The sequence below is a fragment of the Eptatretus burgeri genome, chromosome 6 (assembly GCF_056783735.1).
Source record: "Eptatretus burgeri isolate ZD-2024b chromosome 6, Ebu_testis_v1, whole genome shotgun sequence".
In the NCBI taxonomy this organism is placed as follows: domain Eukaryota; kingdom Metazoa; phylum Chordata; class Myxini; order Myxiniformes; family Myxinidae; genus Eptatretus; species Eptatretus burgeri.
This window is the reverse complement of record NC_140966.1, coordinates 105,812,921-105,836,998: the sequence shown is the minus strand read 5'-3', so window position 1 is coordinate 105,836,998 and position 24,078 is coordinate 105,812,921. Positions and strand designations below refer to the sequence as shown.

The 24,078-nt window shown below is 47.4% G+C and overlaps 2 protein-coding genes across 2 annotated transcripts in view; one reads left to right on the top strand and one right to left on the bottom strand.

Moving 5' to 3' along the window:
- The window catches only part of PARPBP (PARP1 binding protein), a 266,632-nt gene extending 255,915 nt beyond the window's left edge, over positions 1-10,717 (bottom strand). Inside the window, exons 1-2 of the mRNA XM_085886544.1 lie at positions 10,598-10,717; positions 3,193-3,377 (exon numbers count right to left, since the gene is read on the bottom strand). Of these exons, the coding sequence (XP_085742670.1) occupies positions 3,193-3,330 (138 nt within the window). The 5' untranslated portion in view covers positions 3,331-3,377; positions 10,598-10,717. The remainder of the gene's footprint in view (positions 1-3,192; positions 3,378-10,597) is intronic.
- A 106-nt stretch (positions 10,718-10,823) lies between these two features.
- The window catches only part of NUP37 (nucleoporin 37), a 394,802-nt gene continuing 381,547 nt past the window's right edge, over positions 10,824-24,078 (top strand). Inside the window, exons 1-2 of the mRNA XM_085886554.1 lie at positions 10,824-11,158; positions 23,567-23,691. Of these exons, the coding sequence (XP_085742680.1) occupies positions 11,000-11,158; positions 23,567-23,691 (284 nt within the window). The 5' untranslated portion in view covers positions 10,824-10,999. The remainder of the gene's footprint in view (positions 11,159-23,566; positions 23,692-24,078) is intronic.

Genomic DNA, 24,078 nt, shown 5'->3' with positions numbered 1-24,078 from the left:
GCGCAACGCATGCCAAAGGAGCTCACCGACCATACCAGGGGGAGTCAGGCACGTTATGCGGACATTGCAGCTAGCCCGCCATCGCGCCACGAGGGCGCGGGTAAGACCCCTTCGGTCTCGTGGACCTGGCCGATCACCCAAGTCCCACATTCATTTGGTCCACGGACCTGTCTGCCTCCTTGCCTGTGAGGGTGGCTTGTATTTTCTTTGCTTTTGGTGTAAATGTGTGTGTGTGTGGCACCAGTCTATTAAGTAAACCCGTATAATTGCTTGTACATTGCTTTATTCGGTTTTTACTCTGCGTTGTGTTCTTGCTATAACTAAATACGTGCTTGTCTGAGTGTGAATTAAAAGTGCTTGTCAAACTGTTTCCCGTTTCGTTGCGTCCTTTCCTCTGGTTGACATTTCCATCTTGCATCACGTAAGGGATTGGTAGTGGGTTGAAACACCCGATAAGTAAAACTGAACCGTCGAGGTCGGCGAGAACTCCGCTCGGTTATCCCTTTAGCACGGAACGAGCCGCTTAAGCGGTTCGTGTCCAAAGTCGACCTGCGGCGTGGTAAAACTCCTCGGTACGCTACCCGCGCGGGTACTTAGGTATATCGACATTCGGCGATTCACCCTATTTCGCGCGGGTAGAATGCGGACTGGGTTGTGGTGAGGTTAAACCCCCACCCGTGACTGGCTCCTGGCGGTAGTTCCAGGAGGGTCATGACTGAATTGTCCGTTCTGGTAGGCGACGCGGTCACGATTCGAGTTACATTGCCGATCGCATGCCGAGCGGGCGAAATTCGTAACAATATATAGTTACGGATCTGGAAACTATATGCATTCAAACATGCAGATGTCCCAAGAGTCAGTTATTCCGTTAAGTACATGTGAGACAGGTCCCTTCCTTTTGTCTCGTTGGAGAATCAAAGGTGTGCGTTGCGATGTCCTTTTAGGTAGGTTATTACATCTAACGAACCATACAACAAACCATCTCACAACCATCCAACAAACCATCTAACGACCTTCCAACAAACAAACCGACAACACCACTGAACAAGCGCTTCACTCGCCTAACCGGCGACTCGCTGTCCAAGGCAGAATCTCTGGCAGTTCCTTCTCGGCTTCCACAAACTTTGTAACTTTTTTTGACGACTATGGGCACTCATGGAGTGGGGCGAGTTTTTCCCTGCATGGCCGAAACCCTGCCCAGAAAGGGCGGACCCATGGGAGCCCGATCCAATCAGAGCAGACAGTGACGTCTGTTCCACTGAGCCCCCGCCTCGTTTGGGGAGGTCCATAAAAGTTACGACGCTATCCTCAGCGGAGAGTTCTGAGGGGGTTTGGTCGTTGGTTCTGAGTAAATCTCTTGGAGGAGGAACGAGATTTCCTTTGGAAGAGCAAGTTGGTTGGTGTGTGCTCTACATTTTGCTGGCGTTCGTGGAGTTTTACTGGGTCCCGTCCGCGACCCTGATCTCCGCCCTGGGACTCCGACTGCCCCGCTCGGTTTCCTCCATGGGCACGAGCCCCACGCGTGTGACTGTGGGCTGAGCCGCACTGCCAATAGCAGGTGCCACACCGCGGAGCACTCCCTCCCTTCAACGTGCAGGTAGCCACGTGAACTGCTCCAAGTGCCGTCAGAGTTCCCGCAAACGACCTGGAATTTTTGAAGAAACTGGAATCATATAAAATCGTGAATGAGGACATTTTGAGAATAGCTGTGAAGAAGTTCTCCGGACATTTATGGTACCTGAGTGAGGAACTAATTCCAATAGCTCTATTTGATAAGGTTTCTGCTGAAACTAAGGCAATAATTAGCACTGCGATTACCCAGGGAGATGGAGCAGAATTGGACCATTATCCAAGCAAACGAACTACTGTACTAGTTCATGATATTCCAAGAAGAGAACTGTGGGATTTCCCAACTCAAAATTCCCAACGTTTTTTCGTGTTCCTAGAATTGCCGATGGCTTTTTTGAATGATGACCCAGTAACACGGTATCAGAGCGAAAGTTACAATGCATCACTGGCTATTGTCTCAAAACTCAAAGCAGTGAACGACAATGCAGAATGTGGAGTAGCTCTAATGACGGAATACAATGAAATACTCACTTCCAACGAGGACCAAAAACAATATTTGCTCCAGGTTGTTTCAGAGCATAGAAGGAAAATGCCGACCTGCAAGAAAGAACTTTTGCACGAATAGTGAAATTGTTCAATGCATGTTGATGCAAGTATTCAGTGATGTGAAAATTGAAAATTGATGAAATAAATGCCTAATGATTGTAAATTCATGACCTGTATTACTTTTTATCCAGAAGTTATTCAATTCAGTGGATTTTGTTTTTCGTATTTTGGGTTATTGGAAATTTTTCAAAAAATTCTGAAATTTCAATATCCGGTAGCGACCCCTAAACATAGTTCAATTTGGCTGAAACTTCATCAGTGGTGTTTTCTCATCAAAAGGAAAAGAAATGGGGGGGGGGGGGGTGAGACTTGCAACTTTAAAAAAAATAGAAACCAACCTAATACATATATACTAGCGATACCCGTGCACATGCACGGGATAGCAGTAAAACATAGCTGGTAGCAGACGACAGACCGTACACGAGGAATGACAAAAATACGCATTGTGCAAAATGCAAGTGGTACTATGGAATGCCAAGACTTCCCAAAAATTGTTGGCATGTCCGCTAAGTGCCACAGCAATTTCATAGGGATCGTGTGACGGCGAGCCGAGTTTTTAGTGTGCAAGCTTCGTATTATAATAGATATATATATATATATATATATATATATATATATATATATATATATATATATATATATATATATATATATATATGTAGTATGTACATAAATAGCTTATGTACATACTACAATATATATATGTAGTATGTACATAAGCAGTCTCCTGGACTATTGGGCAGAATCCTGGACGGGTCGCCACTCTGACACAGATATGTATGTGGATGATATGAAGTTATCTGCAATATTTGACCCGACCAGATCTTTGATCCGCCAATAACCGATGACATAACTTACACATTGGGCATTTCACTTTAACTGGGGATTGTTTGAGTTCTCTCATAAGACTTCACTCTTATATTCATGATGAATAAGTATATGGAAATGGGTGGAATATCCTATGGAGAGGGATGGGGTTTGGTGGTGGTGGTTGGGGTGTGGGGGGGTGGACAGTACCTCCTTGTTAACCTGGGCAAGAGCAAGTTGCAATGCCACCAGCATTCCCTGTGGTCCCAACAAAGTCCGCATCTCTCCCACCCGTCCGGCTCTAAATCTGCCAACAGCGGCCAAGAGAGCTGCCCGTGTCCCCTGCATGATGCTTCTTGGGAGCTTTACTGGTGGAATATCCCACTCGAAACCAGCTGGAAACACGGACCATCCCGCATACACTCATCTGTGATAAAATATTCATTGGGGATGCACAACAGTGTCCCCCACAATATACGACACTGGGACTTGAAATACAAAACAGGTCGTAAAATAGACAAATCATTACAAACTAAAATAAATATGATATTACCATGTTCAGTAAACACTTATCTACACAGTGAAGTTTGGTTTCTCAAAATCATGTTAGTGGGAATGGTGTGTAAAAAACAAGTTTGGATGGTGGAAGAGGGGGGGGACAGGGTGGATGTCGATGTACAAAATAGATATGTGTAGGGCCGTACACAAAATACATGACCCACTGATTAAGTGTACTTGACTTTGTTGAAAAAAGTGAGATATGGATTTCAAAAAAAAACAACAAAAATGTCAAAGGCTTCAGAAAAGACAACCCAAGCAATTGAATCAAAGGTTTACTGCCATTGATGCAGATGGGATGTGCAGTTTTTTTCACCACTTTACTGCCCCGTGCATGCGTAGCGAAAAGTGTGGTTGAGCAATTGCTTCACGTCAATTTTTTTGCCTGTCTATCTGTCTGTCTGTCCACAAGCATCAGTTTGTGATCGAGGAACAACTTAATTTCATGTAACCGATGGTTCATTTCAATCGTCGGGAGCATGTTCTCAATCATGCACAATGAGTTTATTGAAATAGAACTGAGAGAAGAGAAAGCAGTGGAAGGGTTGTGAAGTTGGTGGTTTACAAGGCCATTTGAAGTAAGCGAAGGGAGCGTCCACAAGAGATGGACTTCACAAGGTGACACCCAGGTTTGAGACGAGGGAGGACACGTTTGAAAGCTCATTCTTGAGATTGGACAGATGTCGTTTTCTGGCTCTCCTGAGAGTAGACACACACACTTGTTACGGGGTTTGTGGAATGATCTGAGGTTGCCTTCCATCTGATTTTCCTTCTAAGAGAAGAATGCAAGCTGTTTTTAAGAAACTGCCTAACTGCAAGATTCAGAGTACCAAGAGCGGGAGGATGGGTAAGATAATTGAAGACGAGATGGGATGGATCTGTGCATAAGAGAGAGCAGGTTTCTATGGAAGAATTCCCAGGTAGAATTAATATCAGCAGCAGTGGATATGGGAAACTAGTCCTGAAGTGTTTATTTAAAATAAATAAATGAATAAATAAATAACAAAAACCCTAACCCCCCTTTTCCCATTGAAACAATGCCCCGACATTCGCGGCATTTTTCAGGAACGTATCCCCCATGAATGTTTGGATCATACTATACTTGGACATGTTATAAGTTGGTGTACAAGACATCATCAACGGCGCTAAACTTGCGGAATTTTTTTGCTACCACCTTTAAAATCATTATTTTATTTCAAGTGAATGATGTATTTAATACTGCGTGGGGGTAAGGTGTAAAATTACTTCATCATAGCTATCTATTGTTGTATTTTTATTAGGTGAAAACTTGAAGCGATGATAAAACAGAATTCACTTTAAAGAATGACTTTGTGGCCTTTAATTCCACTAAATAAATAGTAACCCGAATCGTGCAGTAGCGTAATTAGAATATACTCGAGTGTGTGCCAAAAGAGTTTGTAAAAAAACAAAAAGGAATGTGAATGATTGGAATCTTCTAGAAGTGCGTTCAAACTTGAATTTGGTAAAACAATCAGCCGTGGACATCATTCAAAACAACCAATGAGGAGGCGGCTGTAACGTCAGCAGCTCGCGGGTTTAAAGGCGAGAAAGCGTCCGTTGGACCCGTTCCAGTGTGGGCAGTTCAGGTGAGTAGTGCCTTTTCGGAGTCCGTTCCTCATGAAACCTTGAGGGAAGTCGCTCCTCCCTCTTCTTCATTCCCCGGTCTTTCATTTTCTTATAAATATATACTGTATTTTTTTATTATTTTATGCCGACACCCGACTTACACGACAACCAACTTGTTGTGGATAATGTTGCTGATGGTGTCCAAAAGATAGGTAGTAATGAGAGTAGAGATGCCAGACCGGGTGAAAATTGACATAAATGGCAGATCGCCAAACATTTTTAAAATTGATTCGATAATGCTCTGACACAATCAGGTCATCGTCAAGAAACTACAGGAAAGCGAAGAAATAATACAAGGAGGCAAAGCTTTAAAATACGTGCAACTGAACGAAAAAGGTTAGCCTGCAAGACGTTACAATATGCTCTTTAAAAAAGGACAAAATCTTACAAATACAGAGACAATAAAAATTTACATACTGCATATTGACCGTCAATTGACTAAATTGACATTGCACTATTTGAGTCGGTCTTATTTTAATCCCTTTCCTGAAAAATATCACTTCGCAAGATGCATTCATTCAAATATTTATTTATTGCCCCTCCTTTTGAAAGGTTTAGCACAGAAATCACACACGTAACATTGATTCGGTTTACGTTTTCATGATCACGTCACTGAAACACCAGGGAACGTATATCCTTTAAACATCGCAACATTCACGACTACATTGTTTGCCTGCAAGCCACAGTGAACCAAATTGTGTTGTGCAAACATAGGGGTATATTTAGACGCTGAACAAAGTTGTACCACACAATTTTGATGTTGTTTGAGGTGTGATTGGATCCCTGAAAAAGATGAGTTCACACGCAATAAATGATAGTCGTGAGTCCGGTAGGAAGAAAACAAGAAAAACTAGAACGGGTACTCGTAGAGAGCATATACCTTCGCCGCCGCTCCTGTTTTGTTCTTGGCATAAGAGTGTGGGGAACAGAACAAGGAGCATTTTGGTGCTGATTTCATACGAATCGGATAAGAATTGACTGCGTTATGATAAAAATACGCACATCTGTAAGGTCGTGACCCCCCTGACCTTTGACCCCCAACCGCGAGTAAGGGCAATTATGTCATTGTGTTATGTTGCATATCACAACATTGGGCATTAAATTCTGAACATTTTGGCATTAGTTTCATGCAAATTGGATAAAAATTGACCGCGATATGGTAAAAAGACGATCTTGACCTTTTCATGACCTTGACCTTTGACCCGATTGCTCCCAAAATCTAATCAAATGGTCCTTGGCTAATAACCAATCATCCGACCAAATTTCATGCAATTCGGTTTAATACTTTTGAAGTTATGCGAATAACAAACAAATAAAAAAGCAGTCATAGATTGGTACTTACGAAATCGTCAACTTGACCTCTGACCTTGTCTAATAAAAGCTGTCTCTTGAGAAGGTAGCGACGCAAACCAGAAGTTTCTACGATGATTCTGTACCAAACGATCAAAAATCGAATGTTTTGGATGTTTGACCTCACTGTGACCTTGACCTTTGACCGATTTTGACCAAAATCTAATCAGCGCTTGCCACCACCCTCCTGAATTAAGTGGTGTAATTTGACATTGGAAGCTTCTTCCGTTCTCGAGTTATCATTTTTTGGATGTTTGACCTCACTGTGACCTTGACCTTTGACCGATTTTGACCAAAATCTAATCAGCATGAGCCATCAGCCTCCTGAATCACTTGGTGTAATTTGACATTGGTAGCTTCTTCCCTTCTCGAGTTATCTGTACCAAACCATCAAAAATCGAATATTTGACCTTTGACCGATTTTGACCAAAATCTAATCAGCACTAGCCATCACCCTCCTGAATCACGTGGTGTAATTTGACATTGGTAGCTTCTTCCGTTCTCGAGTTATCGTGCCGACAAACAAACAAACAAACAGAAACGGAAGGCATCAATATACTTACGAAATCTTTAGATTTCGTAAGTAATAATCATTGGCATCACCCACAAACATATATTTTGGTACTGATTATAATGCCAGGATTTGGGACATTTTCTTTTAAAAACAAGGGTAATGACGTAATTGTGTCATGTCGCCCATCACAAGATTGGGCAATGAATGCTGAACATTTTGGCATCGGTTGCATGCCAATTAGATCAAAATTGACCACGCTATGGTAAAAATACGAATTTGACCTTTCCGTGACCTTGACCTTGACCATTGACCCGATCGCTCCCAAAATCTAATCAAATGTTCCTTGGATAATAACCCATCATCCCACCAAATTTCAAGCGATTTGGTTTAATACTTTCTGAATTATGCAAATAACACACACACACACACACACACACACACACACACACACACACACACACACACACACACACACACACACACACACACACACACACACACACACACACACACACACACACACACACACACACACACACACACACACACACACACACACACACACACACACCGACCATTACATAACCTTTCGCAGAATGTGAAGGTAACAATTGGTTTAGAAATAAGATTTGAGGTTTTAAAACGTTTTGATGCCAGAGAACGAGCGATCAATATTGGGTGAGTGCTTGGACTGTCCCACAAACTCCACCACTCCACACACATCACTCATGAGTGTGATTAATTACCCTCGCCGGAGGAGAGGGTATTGCATTTCGGTCCCTTTGTTACATGGCATTTTTTTTTTTTTAAGTACGTTGATCGCCTCTGTTTGTCTGTTTGTTACTTGCAAAATCGAAATTTTTTCAAGGATGTTGGTCAGTCAATTTTGTTCTTCTCTGTCTGTCTGTCTGTCTGTCTGTCTGTCATCTACAAGTCACAAATTGTAATTGATCTTCACGAAACTTCACCACATGGTAGAGTTTGGTATAAGTCCATTGTTTTTGAGGTCAAAAGGTCGAAAGGTCAACATAGGCCAAAAGTCAACAACATAGGTGAGATTTTGAAAATCCTCAATTTTCATCCAATTGACTTGAAATTTGAAGACAATTTGCATATCAGCTCACTAAATTTAAGTACAAATTAATTTTGAGGTCAACATCTATTAAAAGGTCAACAACTGCTAAATTTCTAAAATTGTCAATTCGCAGATGACACAAAGCTTGGAGGTGAGGTGGATAGCAGAGCTGGTGATCAGTTTCAGGAAAGTATTGATACTTGTATGGATTGGGCAAAACACTGGCAGATAGAATATGACCTGAGCAAGTGTAAGGTGTTGGGGATGCGAAAGAACAATGAAAGTAGAGCTTACAGGATGCAAGGGGTAATGTTGGAGCGTGTCACACAGGAGAAAGATCTGGGGGTGGTAATAGATATGGGAGGTAAGCAGGCAGCTATAGGTAAAGCAAATAGGATTTTAGGTTGTATTCGGAGGGGGGGTCATTTATAAATCAAAATAGGTGGTGTTAACATTGTATAGGAATTTAGTGAGGGCCACATCTGGAATATTGTGTGCAGTTTTGGTCACCACAACTCAGGAAGGATATAGATGCCACAGAGAGGGTTCAGCGCAGGGCTACTAGAATGATTCCGGAGCCGAGCTGGACTCAGACATGAAGTGCGGCTGAAGGAGACGGGGCTTTATACACTAGAAAGGAGGTGGCTATGAGGAGATATGATGAAGATGTTTTAAATAATAACAATGCTCCTGAAAGCGCATCACATAAGGTAAAATTACCAGTTAAAGGGTCTGAACAGTGTGTGCCAACACAACAAAAATATGGATTGTGACAATGTATTAAAAACATTTTGTTTTGAAATTCCAAAATTTCTGCTAGTTCAGTTGCCAAGATATAATCATGGTTCAATTTAGCAGACAAGTGAGAGTACAATATGTCACCATTCATGATAATACTGTCCAAATCGTGTTGTTGCCATAATTGGAAAGGTTTGATTTTCGACAACATTATACTGGTTACAGAATTAGGAACACATTGCTTTCCAGAAGAATTTGGAAATAATTCAAGATGTCCCTGGTTGAAAGAACAACTCATCACTTTGCCACCAATATCTGCCATAATTGTAAGTAAATTTCAACTACTAATGCATGACAAAACACTTGTTTATGGCTAATATTAAAGAGAATTATGGCATAAGAAGAACTTAGCTTTCAGCGTTCGGCGCAAAATGCCACGGTGGGCGGAAATGACGTCTTTCATACATGAGAGGGGAGCGTTTCTTGGTTTTTTTTTTCCGTCAAGCAATAAATTCAATGGTTTTCACATGTATAACACATTCGTTTCACAAATTTCCATTGAAAAAAGGCAGTATTGTGTGAATCTAATGTGTAGTTCATGCAGAAACCTGAAAATTATTATTATTATCTCTTCGGATGTTTCCGTCAGTTGTGGGTATTTCCGTCAATTGTTTCCATCAGTTGTCGGCCCATAAATACTCGGGAATTTCCGTCAATTGTCACCATTTCCATCTAAGTTACGCACTGCCATCTACCGGACGGCCGTCAATGGCTGTCACTTGAGGCGGTGGGGGGGGGGGGGACACCGGAGACATGGTAGACACCGGGGACATTTGAAACTCGGTGCAATTGTATACCAGCGCACGCGCTGTAAAAAGGTAGGGATAAAATAAGTGGTACATGAATTACTCAACAGAGTAGACAGTGATAGGACAAGGGGCCATTGCCTGAGAGTAAAGAAGAGGACAGTTAAGACGGTGGTGAGGTAGGGGACTTTCACTCAAAGAGTAGTTAATACATGGAATGGTCTCCCTGGAAAGGTAGTGGCAGCAGAAAAAGTAGATACGTTTAAATTAGAATTAGATAGGTACCTGGAAGTGATGGAGATAGAGGGGTATGGGGATGTTGATCAGACTTTTCAGTAGTTTGAGTATTGATGGGTGATTGTGTATGGAGTGCTGTTGGTGGGGGTCTTGTTAAGGAGGGGGGAGGGGTTGTGTAGTTGATGTTGTGAGTTTTTAACCAAGCCCATGCCCCCTCCCCTGAGGGGAAGAATAAGAAGAAAAATTTGCACTTTCTTATTTTGATCTTGTGTTGATAGATTAGTGCAGTGTTGAGGTGGCACAGGTATGATGGGCTGAATGGCCTCCACCTATGTCTGATTTCCTTGTGTGTGACACACACACACACACACACACACACACACACACACACACACACACACACACACACACACACACACACACACACACACACACACACACACACACACACACACACACACACACACACACACACACACACACAGCAATTCGGAGGAACAACAATTAATCATTATTTTAAGAGAGATGCAGAGATGGAGTCTCATGATAATTTGTTGCGAGAATCCCGACCTCGTTTACATAGTTTTTGGCACAATTAACACAGTGGGAACTGAACGTGTTAAAACGAGAACCCTCGTCAGAGTACAAGAAATATTAAAAACATAACAAAACATCGCAAATGTTACTCACAAACATCAAGGTGATTCAAACGGCGATTTAAATAATCCGACAGTTCCACACAGAGCCAATCCGCTCGCCGTAAAAACTTCCGGAATGTATATACGTTCTCAAGGCAGTAATAGTCCTCATACATCGATAACCCCTCATGTCTTCCTGCCCTGGAGGCGTTAACTTATTTCACAATGATTTCTCTTCCCTCATGACGCCCCTTTCAAGATCACGTGTGGCGAGCTGCCAATCAGTGCTTTGATCAAATTTGACGAGTTTCTTCCGACCCGCGTTTGCAGTCGCGGGAAATCCGTAGTTTTGTTTTTGTATGAAAGGCCCGAGGCTGCTCGTCATTGTTATTACGTGTATAAACTGGAGACATCGAAACACGTTTTGATAAACACATGACCAGTGATTACTGAGATGATTGCTGCTGAGGTATCAAAGTCGAAGAGATCGTCGTACGTGGTTGAGTTTGATCGCGATGTGCACGTACTCGAGTTCAGTCCGTTCGTGCAGAGCTCCTCTCTGCTTGCCGTCACTTCGGACACTTCTGTGACTGTTTGCACCTGCGTGTTGCAGGTAACTTCGTTATCCAAGCACGTGGAGACGATAAACCTCGTCAATAAATACATGAGTCGGGGGTGATTAGGTGCTCTCCGTTGATTGAATCCTGAGGTGCGATGAATAATGCATTATGTTGATTCAGTGCGCAAATTTGTGGGAATGCTGTATTTATGAATGTACGAACGTATCACTATTTCTTACTCCCCCCATGCATGCTCCATACTTCCCGATTCCCTCCCCTTACTCCCACCCCCTTTCCCTTCACTCCCACCCCCTTTCCCTTCACTCCCACCCCCTTTCCCTTCACTCCCACCCCCTTTGCCTTCACTCCCACCCCCTTTCCCTTCACTCCCACCCCTTTCCCTTCACTCCCACCCCTTTCCCTTCACTCCCACCCCTTTCCCTTCACTCCCACCCCCTTTCCCTTCACTCCCACCCCTTTCCCTTCACTCCCACCCCTTTCCCTTCACTCCCACCCCTTTCCCTTCACTCCCACCCCCTTTCCCTTCACTCCCACCCCCTTTCCCTTCACTCCCACCCCTTTCCCTTCACTCCCACCCCTTTCCCTTCACTCCCACCCCCTTTCCCTTCACTCCCACCCCTTTCCCTTCACTCCCACCCCATTTCCCTTCACTCCCACCCCCTTTCCCTTCACTCCCACCCCATTTCCCTTCACTCCCACCCCCTTTCCCTCCACTCCCACCCCTTTCCCTTCACTACCACCCCTTTCCCTTCACTCCCACCCCCTTTCCCTTCACTCCCACCCCTTTCCCTTCACTCCCACCCCCTTTCCCTTCACTCCCACCCCCTTTCTCTTTACTCCCCCCGTCAATTGGTGGAAAATCTGTAGTTTTGCTTTTGTATGAAAGGCCGAAGGCTGCTCTTTATTGTTATGACGTGTATAAACTGGAGACATTTAAACAGGTTTTGATACACATGACCAGTGATTACTCAGGAGATTGCGGTTGAGGTGTTGCAGCTTACCCCGTTCCCTCACTCCCCCTTCCCTCACTCTCCCCCTTCCCTCACTCTCCCCCTTCCCTCACTCTCCCCCCTTCCCTCACTCTCCCCCTTCCCTCACTCTCCCCCTTCCCTCACTCTCCCCCCTTCCCTCACTCTCCCCCTTCCCTCACTCTCCCCCTTCCCTCACTCTCCCCCTTCCCTCACTCTCCCCCTTCCCTCACTCTCCCCCTTCCCTCACTCTCCCCCTTCCCTCACTCTCCCCCTTCCCTCACTCTCCCCCTTCCCTCACTCTCCCCCTTCCCTCACTCTCCCCCCTTCCCTCACTCTCCCCCCTTCCCTCACTCTCCCCCTTCCCTCACTCTCCCCCCTTCCCTCACTCTCCCCCTTCCCTCACTCTCCCCCTTCCCTCACTCTCCCCCCTTCCCTCACTCTCCCCCTTCCCTCACTCTCCCCCTTCCCTCACTCTCCCCCCTTCCCTCACTCTCCCCCTTCCCTCACTCTCCCCCCTTCCCTCACTCTCCCCCTTCCCTCACTCTCCCCCCTTCCCTCACTCTCCCCCCCTTCCCTCACTCTCCCCCTTCCCTCACTCTCCCCCTTCCCTCACTCTCCCCCTTCCCTCACTCTCCCCCTTCCCTCACTCTCCCCCTTCCCTCACTCTCCCCCTTCCCTCACTCTCCCCCCTTCCCTCACTCTCCCCCTTCCCTCACTCTCCCCCTTCCCTCACTCTCCCCCCTTCCCTCACTCTCCCCTTCCCTCACTCTCCCCCTTCCCTCACTCTCCCTTCCCTCACTCTCCCCTTCTTCCTCACTCTCCCCCTTCCCTCACTCTCTCCCCTTCCCTCACTCTCCTTCCCCTACTCCCGCCCTCTTCCTCTACTCCCACCCCACCCTTTACTCTCCCCCCTCTTCCCTTAACTCCCCCTCCCTTTACTCCCCCTTCCTTCCTTTACTCCTATTTCTTCCCAATCTTTCCTTCTTCCACCACCATTCCCACACTACACCCCCTTCCCACACTACACCCCCTTCCCACACTACACCCCCTTCCCACACTACACCCCCCTTCCCACACTACACCCCCCTTCCCACACTACACCCCCTTCCCACACTACACCCCCCTTCCCACACTACACCCCCTTCCCACACTACACCCCCTTCCCACACTACACCCCCCTTCCCACACTACACCCCCTTCCCACACTACACCCCCTTCCCACACTACACCCCCCTTCCCACACTACACCCCCTTCCCACACTACACCCCCCTTCCCACACTACACCCCCCTTCCCACACTACACCCCCTTCCCACACTACACCCCCTTCCCACACTACACCCCCTTCCCACACTACACCCCCTTCCCACACTACACCCCCTTCCCACACTACACCCCCTTCCCACACTACACCCCCTTCCCACACTACACCCCCTTCCCACACTACACCCCCTTCCCACACTACACCCCCTTCCCACACTACACCCCCTTCCCCACACTACACCCCCTTCCCACACTACACCCCCCTTCCCACACTACACCCCCTTCCCACACTACACCCCCTTCCCACACTACACCCCCTTCCCACACTACACCCCCTTCCCACACTACACCCCCCTTCCCACACTACACCCCCTTCCCACACTACACCCCCTTCCCACACTACACCCCCTTCCCACACTACACCCCCTTCCCACACTACACCCCCTTCCCACACTACACCCCCTTCCCACACTACACCCCCCTTCCCACACTACACCCCCTTCCCACACTACACCCCCTTCCCACACTACACCCCCTTCCCACACTACACCCCCTTCCCACACTACACCCCCTTCCCACACTACACCCCCCTTCCCACACTACACCCCCTTCCCACACTACACCCCCTTCCCACACTACACCCCCCTTCCCACACTACACCCCCTTCCCACACTACACCCCCTTCCCACACTACACCCCCCTTCCCACACTACACCCCCTTCCCACACTACACCCCCCTTCCCACACTACACCCCCCTTCCCACACTACACCCCCTTCCCACACTACACCCCCTTCCCACACTACACCCCCCTTCCCACACTACACCCCCTTCCCACACTACACCCCCTTCCCACACTACACCCCCTTCCCACACTACACCCCCCTTCCCACACTACACCCCCTTCCCACACTACACCCCCCTTCCCACACTACACCCCCCTTCCCACACTACACCCCCTTCCCACACTACACCCCCTTCCCACACTACACCCCCTTCCCACACTACACCCCCCTTCCCACACTACACCCCCTTCCCACACTACACCCCCCTTCCCACACTACACCCCCTTCCCACACTACACCCCCCTTCCCACACTACACCCCCTTCCCACACTACACCCCCCTTCCCACACTACACCCCCTTCCCACACTACACCCCCTTCCCACACTACACCCCCTTCCCACACTACACCCCCCTTCCCACACTACACCCCCCTTCCCACACTACACCCCCTTCCCACACTACACCCCCTTCCCACACTACACCCCCCTTCCCACACTACACCCCCTTCCCACACTACACCCCCTTCCCCACACTACACCCCCTTCCCACACTACACCCCCTTCCCACACTACACCCCCTTCCCACACTACACCCCCCTTCCCACACTACACCCCCTTCCCACACTACACCCCCTTCCCACACTACACCCCCTTCCCACACTACACCCCCTTCCCACACTACACCCCCCTTCCCACACTACACCCCCTTCCCACACTACACCCCCTTCCCACACTACACCCCCTTCCCACACTACACCCCCCTTCCCACACTACACCCCCTTCCCACACTACACCCCCTTCCCACACTACACCCCCCTTCCCACACTACACCCCCTTCCCACACTACACCCCCTTCCCACACTACACCCCCCTTCCCACACTACACCCCCCTTCCCACACTACACCCCCTTCCCACACTACACCCCCTTCCCACACTACACCCCCCTTCCCACACTACACCCCCCTTCCCACACTACACCCCCCTTCCCACACTACACCCCCCTTCCCACACTACACCCCCTTCCCACACTACACCCCCTTCCCACACTTCCCCCTTCCCTCACTTTCCCCTTCCCTCACTTCCCCTTCCCTTACTCCCTTCCCTTACTCCCTTCCCTCCCCTCCTTCCCTTACTCCCTTCCCTCCCTCCCTCCTTTCCTTACTCCCTTCCCTTCCCTCCCTCCTTTCCTTACTCCCTTCCCTTCCCTCCCCTCCTTCCCTTACTCCCTTCCCTTCCCTCCCCTCCTTCCCTTACTCCCTTCCCTTCCCTCCCCTCCTTCCCTTACTCCCTTCCCTTCCCTCCCCTCCTTCCCTTACTCCCTTCACTCCCCTCCTTCCCTTTCTCCTCCACCCCCTTCCCTTTCCCCTACTCCCGCCCTTTCCCCTACTGCCGCCCTCTTCCTCTACTCCCACCCCCACCCTTTACTCCACACCCCTTCATTTACTCTCCCCCCCTCTTCCCTTAACTTCCCCCTCCATTTACTCCCCCTTCCTTCCTTTACTCCTATTTCTTCCCAATCGTTCCTTATTCCACCACCATTCCCACACTACACCCCTCCCTTCCCTCACCCCCTCTTCCCTTACTCCTGTGGAAGAATTTTTTTTTTTTTTTGTGAAAGTCTTATGATAATTTGGCAGGTATCTCGTGATGGCAGGTATGAGTTTGGGCCCGACACTGGGTTGAAGGAGACGAAAAGGACTCGAGAAGTGACCCAGAGATTCAGCCCCAGCAGAGTTTGGGGCCTTGTAGCAGCAGTTTGTGCAATCAGGCTTGATTCACCAAGTGAGCTGTGCACGTTGGATGCAGCCTTGATGGCTGCACGAGCCCCACCCGCACTATTGAACAAATGTTGCAGTTGACTCGCCGTGTGGACCTTCAGGGCCTTCGTTGTGCATTGTGCAACCACGGCAAGTTCACGATGTATCTGCAGAGCAGCAATTTGTTAGTGTGGTTCAGGACATTCCTCCAGGCAGGCACCACGCAACAGCGACGTTAAGTCTTTACCTTGCTGTGGTTTGACTTGTCCAACCTTCTCTACAGTGGGTTTTTTTTCTTTTTTTTTCTTTAGCATGCTCATCTTATCTCCTCAGGAAGGGGGTAGTTTCATGATCACGTGTTGAATGCCCAATCACCCAAATCTGGGTTCTCCCCATCGTCCAATCTTTTGGTGGAAGTTCTTCCAAAGCTTCATTTGATGAAATTGTACACTGCATAGTTCAACTGCTCTCAACACTCCGAAGCAAACAAAATCGAGTTTAAGCATCTCTTAAACACCAACCAATAAACGTCATGGGCTCATGTATTTAAATAAGACTAACAAAGGCTCTTGCAGAAGCATTGAACTTGCATTATATGTTATATCAATATTTTATCCCTTCCCTTTCCTTATTTTTTCCCCGCACCGAAATGACATGCTAAAATATACAGAAATCTCAGTTGTATGTACACTCAAAAACATTCATCCCGTTTGCTATTTCCATGTAGAAAGGGCAATAGTCTTGATCAGGGTTCCAATTTGCAATCGATAACTCTTTTCACCATCCTTCAAAAATAAAATCCCTTCTCGTCAAGAACAATACCATTTTAACATTTGCATTAATTTTAACATTCATATCTGCTAAACAATTCACAGTTTCATTCACAAGCAGTTCCAGAGCAACTGCCATTATTTATTTATTTATTTCCAACTAACTTAGCACTTCTGTACTCATGAACGATGGTCAAGTCGGTGTTCGAAATACCTCATATCAACTTACTTAACCCTCTAGAGCCCCAGGGGTTATTTTTTTGTTCACCCAGAACATTTTGTGGGCTCTAGAGGGTTAAGTAGCCGTACAAGAAGTACCACTTCATCAAAAAAATCACGCATCTTTCCAATTAATCAGAAAACAGATAAATCAGGTAATATTGTTGTGGGGCCAGGTCTCGGTGGCGCGCACGACCGCTAGATGGAGCAGTAGAGTCGGCTTCACTGAACACCCGGAATCTAGGTCTTGCTTCTCGGAGAACTCCGAAAGGCACAGGTCCCTTACAGGACCGTGGTCGCTAATATTTTGATGGCGTGAGGTAGGGTCCACTTGTCTGACTCCAATTTACCTAAGTACTCGCGCTGTCCAACTACCAGGGAAACCACACCCTCGGCCGACTCTGTCCGATCCGAGTCGCGGGTAAGGGCTCGGATCCAGCATAACCGAGCGGAGTTACCAGAGCCGCGCTGGACCAAATGAACAATTTGCCGCTTCGCTATTTCCCAAAACGCTGCATGCCAAGCCAATGAAGGAAATGCAGAAACGAGCTGGAACATTCAACAGGGGGGTTTATTTATAATGTGGGGGGAGGGAACACAAAAGAGCAGAGTTATCTGAATAAGAAATGTAAATAATGTACAAGAAAAAGCACTTAACAATGCACTTAACTAACAATGCTACTTGACAAGACAGGCCCGCACACAGACACGCACACCCAAAGAAAAGAGATGTACCTCGCCAGTCTTTATTCGGCTCTCCAGCCGAGGAGGATAGTTCAGCTGGGAGTCAGGGCAACTGGCTATCTGGCCGCGAGCGCGCGGCTATTCGTCCACCCCTTCCCGGAGCTCCGGTCGCCAAAGGATGGACCAGGGCAGCCGAATGCAGCGGAGGCGAGATGAGGCGATCTCCCGTAATGAGATGGTCGACCTCTTGTAGTTGTGCTCCAGACAAGATGCCTCGGATGTGCGCGATGCAGTCAAACACAGACCAGACCGAAACGCGCTCGAGCAGACGGGGAACAATTATTCTCCTCGCACTCGTCCCGACAACCACACTTTCTCTCCAGGAGGGAGGGGCCTCTTCTCCTGGCCACTCGCCTCTTGATTGGTCGGACCCATCGCGTGATTCCCTGGCCGTCTCCTATTGGACAGGCCCACGGTAGGCGGGACAACTCCCACCCTTCTGGGTGGAGTCCCGATCAGAGGTGTTTGTAGCTCCGCCCACCTCCTCACCTTCGGCCACGTGCGAAACGGGGCGGGTCGAGAGTCAGCAAAGAGTTGGAAGCAAAGAATCGGAAACGGGGTGGGTGAGACGCCGCTCCTTGCCGATTGGCTAAAGAGGGATGCCATACCTATGTTAGGCTCCACCCCCGCGCGCACTTGCTGGCGAGCACACGAAGAATGCCGCAAGCGTTATGGCGTCAGCATAGAGCGAAGGTGTTGTTGTAGTTGTAGTTGTAAGTGATGTAAAAATGTGAAAGAAAACCCTGACTATCAAAATAACTCCGCAGCGCATGAACATTTAATTCACATTAGACTAGGGACGGGACCCTAACTAGAATATATATATATATATATATATATATATATATATATATATATATATATATATATATGTATATGTATTATGTGATACTGGTCGTCTGTCTGTCCGTCTGTCCGTCCGTTCCTGTCCGCACTCTAACTCCCAAAGTTTTCAACTTTCACGTTTCATATTTGGTACATAGGTACAGACTGTGGAGACGGTGTGTCGCGACATACGTTTGTCATCTAAAGTGGTTGCCATGGCAACCAGATGCTGTTGTCCATGTGGTAGCACAATTCTGTATATACCTTCTTGTTAATAATGTGGGGGTGAGGTGTTTCTTTATAATGTTTCTGGGAGGTGTTTTTAATAATGTGGCTGTGAGGTTCGTCGTCTAAAGTGGTTGCCATGGCAACCCGGATGCTGTTTTCCATGTAGTAGCACAATTCTGTATATACCTTCTTGTTTGGACGTATATTGTGCTCACTTGAGCTCTTGTTTTTAAATGAGCTTAGTCTGAAAGTATTTAACACAGTTACCATATACAACCTCCACTAGTTACCAACTGTTCCCCATGTCTACATGTAGACATTACAACAAGTGTCACTTGTTGGTCCTATTGACCATAAGAGTATCCCCATCACTACCATACAGGTCAAAACACACTGGTGTGCTGTTGCTAGGTGTGTGTGCAAAACAGGTGTGTGTGCTCGGTTATTATAATTCACAAAATAGATCCCCAAAATATTTCAAAGCTCGGTTGCACATTCTTACATTAATTCACAGGAGTAATTAAACAAGAGAAGCTTGGCTATTATTTTAGTCACAGGGTGATTCTTTTGGAAGTCTTTCTTGGGCTCTCAGCTCTGCAAACTCTCCCATCGTAAGAGTTCCATGCCGCTCGGCCATGACATCGAGTTGCCGAGCTGCAGACCACACTTTGGCTGCAGAGCTTTCATTTGGGATCATTTTGGAACAAAGCTTGACAAACATGGTTACAAAATTTCTCCAAACAGTTTAAATAATACCAAATGCTGATGTTGTTTAATTAACCTGATGAGCATCGATTTCTTTCATGGTCAGTGGAGCTGAAATATCTCGGAGCAATATAACCAACACACATACACGAGCCATCTAATCACGTTCTCTGACCTTTTAAATACAAATCCATTCCTTTATCAAAGCAAATAAATACAGTTTAAACCTCTGTTTTTTTTTTCAACAGGTGCACAAAAATTGTCAAATCATTTGTCAAAGTTGAGTCATCAGGCGAATAGCATTTAAATTGCAGCTCAAAACACTGTCCATACATGTAGCTATCTTGGTAGAATCTTCCCAATGTTTTCCCCGAATAATGCTTATCACTGTTGTGGGAGAGGCATGGGAGATTTGAACTGCTGTTGGCATCATGACATGATACCTGCTGTTAGCTCCCAACTGGTCTCTCTTTCTCCTGATTGGCTACTCCTGATGGCCATTAAGTTAAAACTCCCTTTTGAGTGTATTATTTATCCAATTTCGCTTAAACAGCTTTATGTTCTATCGTGACAATAAATAAAATTTTAATCAAATCAAACTTCATGAATTAATCTGACAAATAGAGGCACATATAAAGCCACCAGAGATGTTTTGTTTGCTTTCTGCTATTCGTGCGGGCAACTGACCTTGGCAGACAAATGTTCCAAGGAGTGTTCTTGTGATAAGGCTTGCACGACTGTTTGTGTGTTCAAGGCGCACCAGACAGCCAGTCCGCACTTGTCTATGGAGGACTCGACGAAGAGCCATCAACATAATGTCATCCATTATCTTTAACATTCACAGACTAATGAAGACAGCATGCCTTGCTTAACGTCCATCCGAGGGATAATTAATTGATCACTCTCGACCGGAGTGCTGGTGGAAGGTTATAAATCCTCATTCATCCCAAGGTACCAAATCATACACAACTACTTTACAAATCACTTTAAAATCATTCCAAATCACATTTCTACATTTTGATCACATTTTAAGTACAATGGTTACAATTCAAATCAATTTTGGAAATATTTCTCACACACATGTGCATTTCAACATAGTAGCCCCCACCCTCCCAATTGTGCCGTGGGTGATTGGGCATTCAACACGTGATCATGAAACTACCCCCTTCCTGAGGAGACAAGATGAGCATGTTAAAGAAAAAAACCTACTGAAGAGAATAGAAGGTTGGACAAGTCAAACCACAGCAAGGTAAAGACTTAACGTCGCCGTTGCGTGGTGCCTGCCTGGAGGAATGTTCTCAACCACACTCACGAATTGCTGCTCTGCAGACACATCGTGAACTTGCCGTGGTTGCACAATGCACAACAAAGGCCCTGAAGGTCCACACGGCGAGTCTTCTGAAACGTGTTCGATGGTGTGGGTGAGGCTCGTGCAGCCATCGTGGCTTCCTCCAACGTGCACAGCTCACTTGGTGAATCAAACCTGATTGCACAAACTGCTGCTACGATGCCCCAAACTCTGCTGGGGCTGAATCTCTGGGTCCCTTCTCGAGTCCTTTTCGTCTCCTTCAACCCAGTCTCGGGCCCAAGCTTGTACCTGCCAAGATCTACCTTCTCTTCAGCTCAAAGAGTGCCTCGACTGTGTTTCCCGTTGGATGCTGCTCTATCTACACCCTGACCTGCTTATCCTCTGGCCTCGGGCAGCATGTCTTTTTGATTTGTGACACATGCTGATGAACAGGCCATGAATTGAATGGAAACGCACTCACTAACCTGGCTGGGACACTATTGAGATGTTCGTCATCCAGCTTTCTTCTGATATGAGCACTCGCTGCCATTGTTGATTGAACTTTTGTAACGGATATCTTTTCTCTTCGAGGAACGAGGTGTGGTGATCATGTGTAATATAATTATTCAAATTTTCCTGATAGGAAAAAGGGGGGATTGTGGAAGAAATAAAATTATATTCATGTACTCCCAATTGTAATTGTTGCTGGTGCTTTCATATGCTTCAGTCAAATTGGCTGTCAGTTATGTTTCCCTTTTTCCAAAAGTCTTTTGACCTAAATATTGATAAAAGGAATGTCTTGCTGTGAGACAGGGTGGCCTGGTTGATGGCACTGCAACTTTTGCCATGATTATGTCATTCGCTTCCACCCAGTGGACACCTATTGCAGTTTGAGTTATTTTGCCTAATGCTCATCAGACCCATGTACTCGCTGCCTTTTATAAACACAATTCCTTGTATTCATTTCCTTGAAAGCCCTATAACCTACGGTCTTATCCTGTACTCCTTTTGGTTGTCTGCTTTTTGTATTTTGTCTGATTCTCACAAAGGCCAGCTGAAAGTCACCATGTTCTCTCTCCCTTTGTTCTCCCAGCCCTCTCCACTCCCACAAAAGCATATAAATATCAGAAAATGTCAACTTAGCTTGGTGCAAATCATTGTGGATGTTTACATCTCAGGGTTTGGACTCCGTGGTACCGCGAATAAATGTTCTCTGATCAAATGTACTTTTCGTTGTGGATTCCTTACCTCCCCCCTCTTCCCTTGCTCCTCCCGTCCTTCCCTTGCTCCTCCCGTCCTTCCCTTGCCCCTCCCGTCCTTCCCTTGCCCCTCCCGTCCTTCCCTTGCCCCTCCCGTCCTTCCCTTGCCCCTCCCGTCCTTCCCTTGCCCCTCCCGTCCTTCCCTTGCCCCTCCCGTCCTTCCCTTGCCCCTCCCTCCCCTTCCCTTGCCCCTCCCTCCTTCCCTTGCCCCTCCCGTCCTTCCCTTGCCCCTCCCGTCCTTCCCTTGCCCCTCCCTCCCCTTCCCTTGCCCCTCCCGTCCTTCCCTTGCCCCTCCCGTCCTTCCCTTGCCCCTCCCTCCCCTTCCCTTGCCCCTCCCTCCCTTCCCTTGCTCCCTCCCTCCCTTCCCTTGCCCCTCCCTCCCCTTCCCTTGCCCCTCCCTCCCCTTCCCTTGCTCCTCCCTCCCTTCCCTTGCTCCTCCCTCCCCTTCCCTTGCCCCTCCCTCCCTTCCCTTGCTCCTCCCTCCCTTCCCTTGCCCCTCCCTCCCCTTCCCTTGCCCCTCCCTCCCTTCCCTTGCTCCTCCCTCCCCTTCCCTTGCTCCTCCCCCTTCCCTTACTCCCCCTTCCCTTACTCCCCCTTCCCTTACTCCCCCTTCCCTTACTCCCCCTTCCCTTACTCCCCCCCTTCCCTTACTCCCCCTTCCCTTACTCCCCTTCCCTTACTCCCCCCTTCCCTTACTCCCCCCTTCCCTTACTCCCCCTTCCCTTACTCCCCCTTCCCTTACTCCCCCTTCCCTTACTCCCCTTCCCTTACTCCCCCTTCCCTTACTCCCCCTTCCCTTACTCCCCTTCCCTTACTCCCCTTCCCTTACTCCCCCCTTCCCTTACTCCCCCTTCCCTTACTCCCCTTCCCTTACTCCCCCTTCCTTACTCCCCCCTTCCCTTACTCCCCCTTCCCTTACTCCCCCCTTCCCTTACTCCCCCTTCCCTTACTCCCCTTCCCTTACTCCCCCTTCCCTTACTCCCCCTTCCCTTACTCCCCCTTCCCTTACTCCCCCCTTCCCTTACTCCCCTTCCCTCACTCCCACCCCTTCCTTACTACTCACTCCCACCCCTCTTCCCTCACTCCCACCCCTCTTCCCTCACTCCCACCCCTCTTCCCTCACTCCCACCCCCTTTCCTTAACTCCCACCCCCTTTCCTTAACTCCCACCCCCTTTCCTTAACTCCCACCCCCTTTCCTTAACTCCCACCCCCTTTCCTTAACTCCCACCCCCTTTCCTTAACTCCCACCCCCTTTCCTTAACTCCCACCCCCTTTCCTTAACTCCCACCCCCTTTCCTTAACTCCCACCCCCCTTTCCTTAACTCCCACCCCCTTTCCTTAACTCCCACCCCCTTTCCTTAACTCCCACCCCCTTTCCTTTCCTCCCACCCCCCTTTCCTTTCCTCCCACCCCCCTTTCCTTCTTCTTTTCTCCTATCTCCACCCAATGCTCTTTCTTTCTTTCACCACCACTCCTACACTCCCCTCCCCTTTCTCTCATATCATCCTCCATTCTCTTCCTTTTCTCAATCTACCCCACCCTCCTCTGTATGTAATAAATATATATTCACTAAGCTGTTGGAAGCAAAGAACAACAACAAAAGGAAATGCTTGTGTCACACACTAGAAAGGAGAGGAGCAAGCAGATGGATTGGTGTTTGATCGTCTCCAGGTGTTTGAGCAGCTGAGTCGCGTGTGCTGCCTTGCATGGAGTCCTGAAAGTCACCTGGGGCCTCACCCCCAACTTATCAAGTATGCACTTTACTCCGCATGCTCACATTGCTCTGTCCACCTTGTCGGTATTCCCCAATCCGTGTACCCCACTTGTTGCTGGACGTGATGCCATCCTCTGCGGTCCATCCCATTTGTACTAGGTGAATGGTTTCATGCAAGTCGAAAATGGTTTAAAGGTGAGGGATGTTAACTTTACATCTTTTGATTAATGTTTGCAAAAAGGAAAGCTCAATGTCAAAACTATGAGCTTTCAACTTGAAAGAGTGACCCTGGTTAACAATTGGAGAGTTTCCAACGTGAAGCCAACATTGTGAAATTTGAATTTTAATGGCCTATAAACTGCTGTGATCTTCTGCTGAAATTGAAGTGAATTTTGGGATTTTTGGTAAATCTTATGCCTTTTAT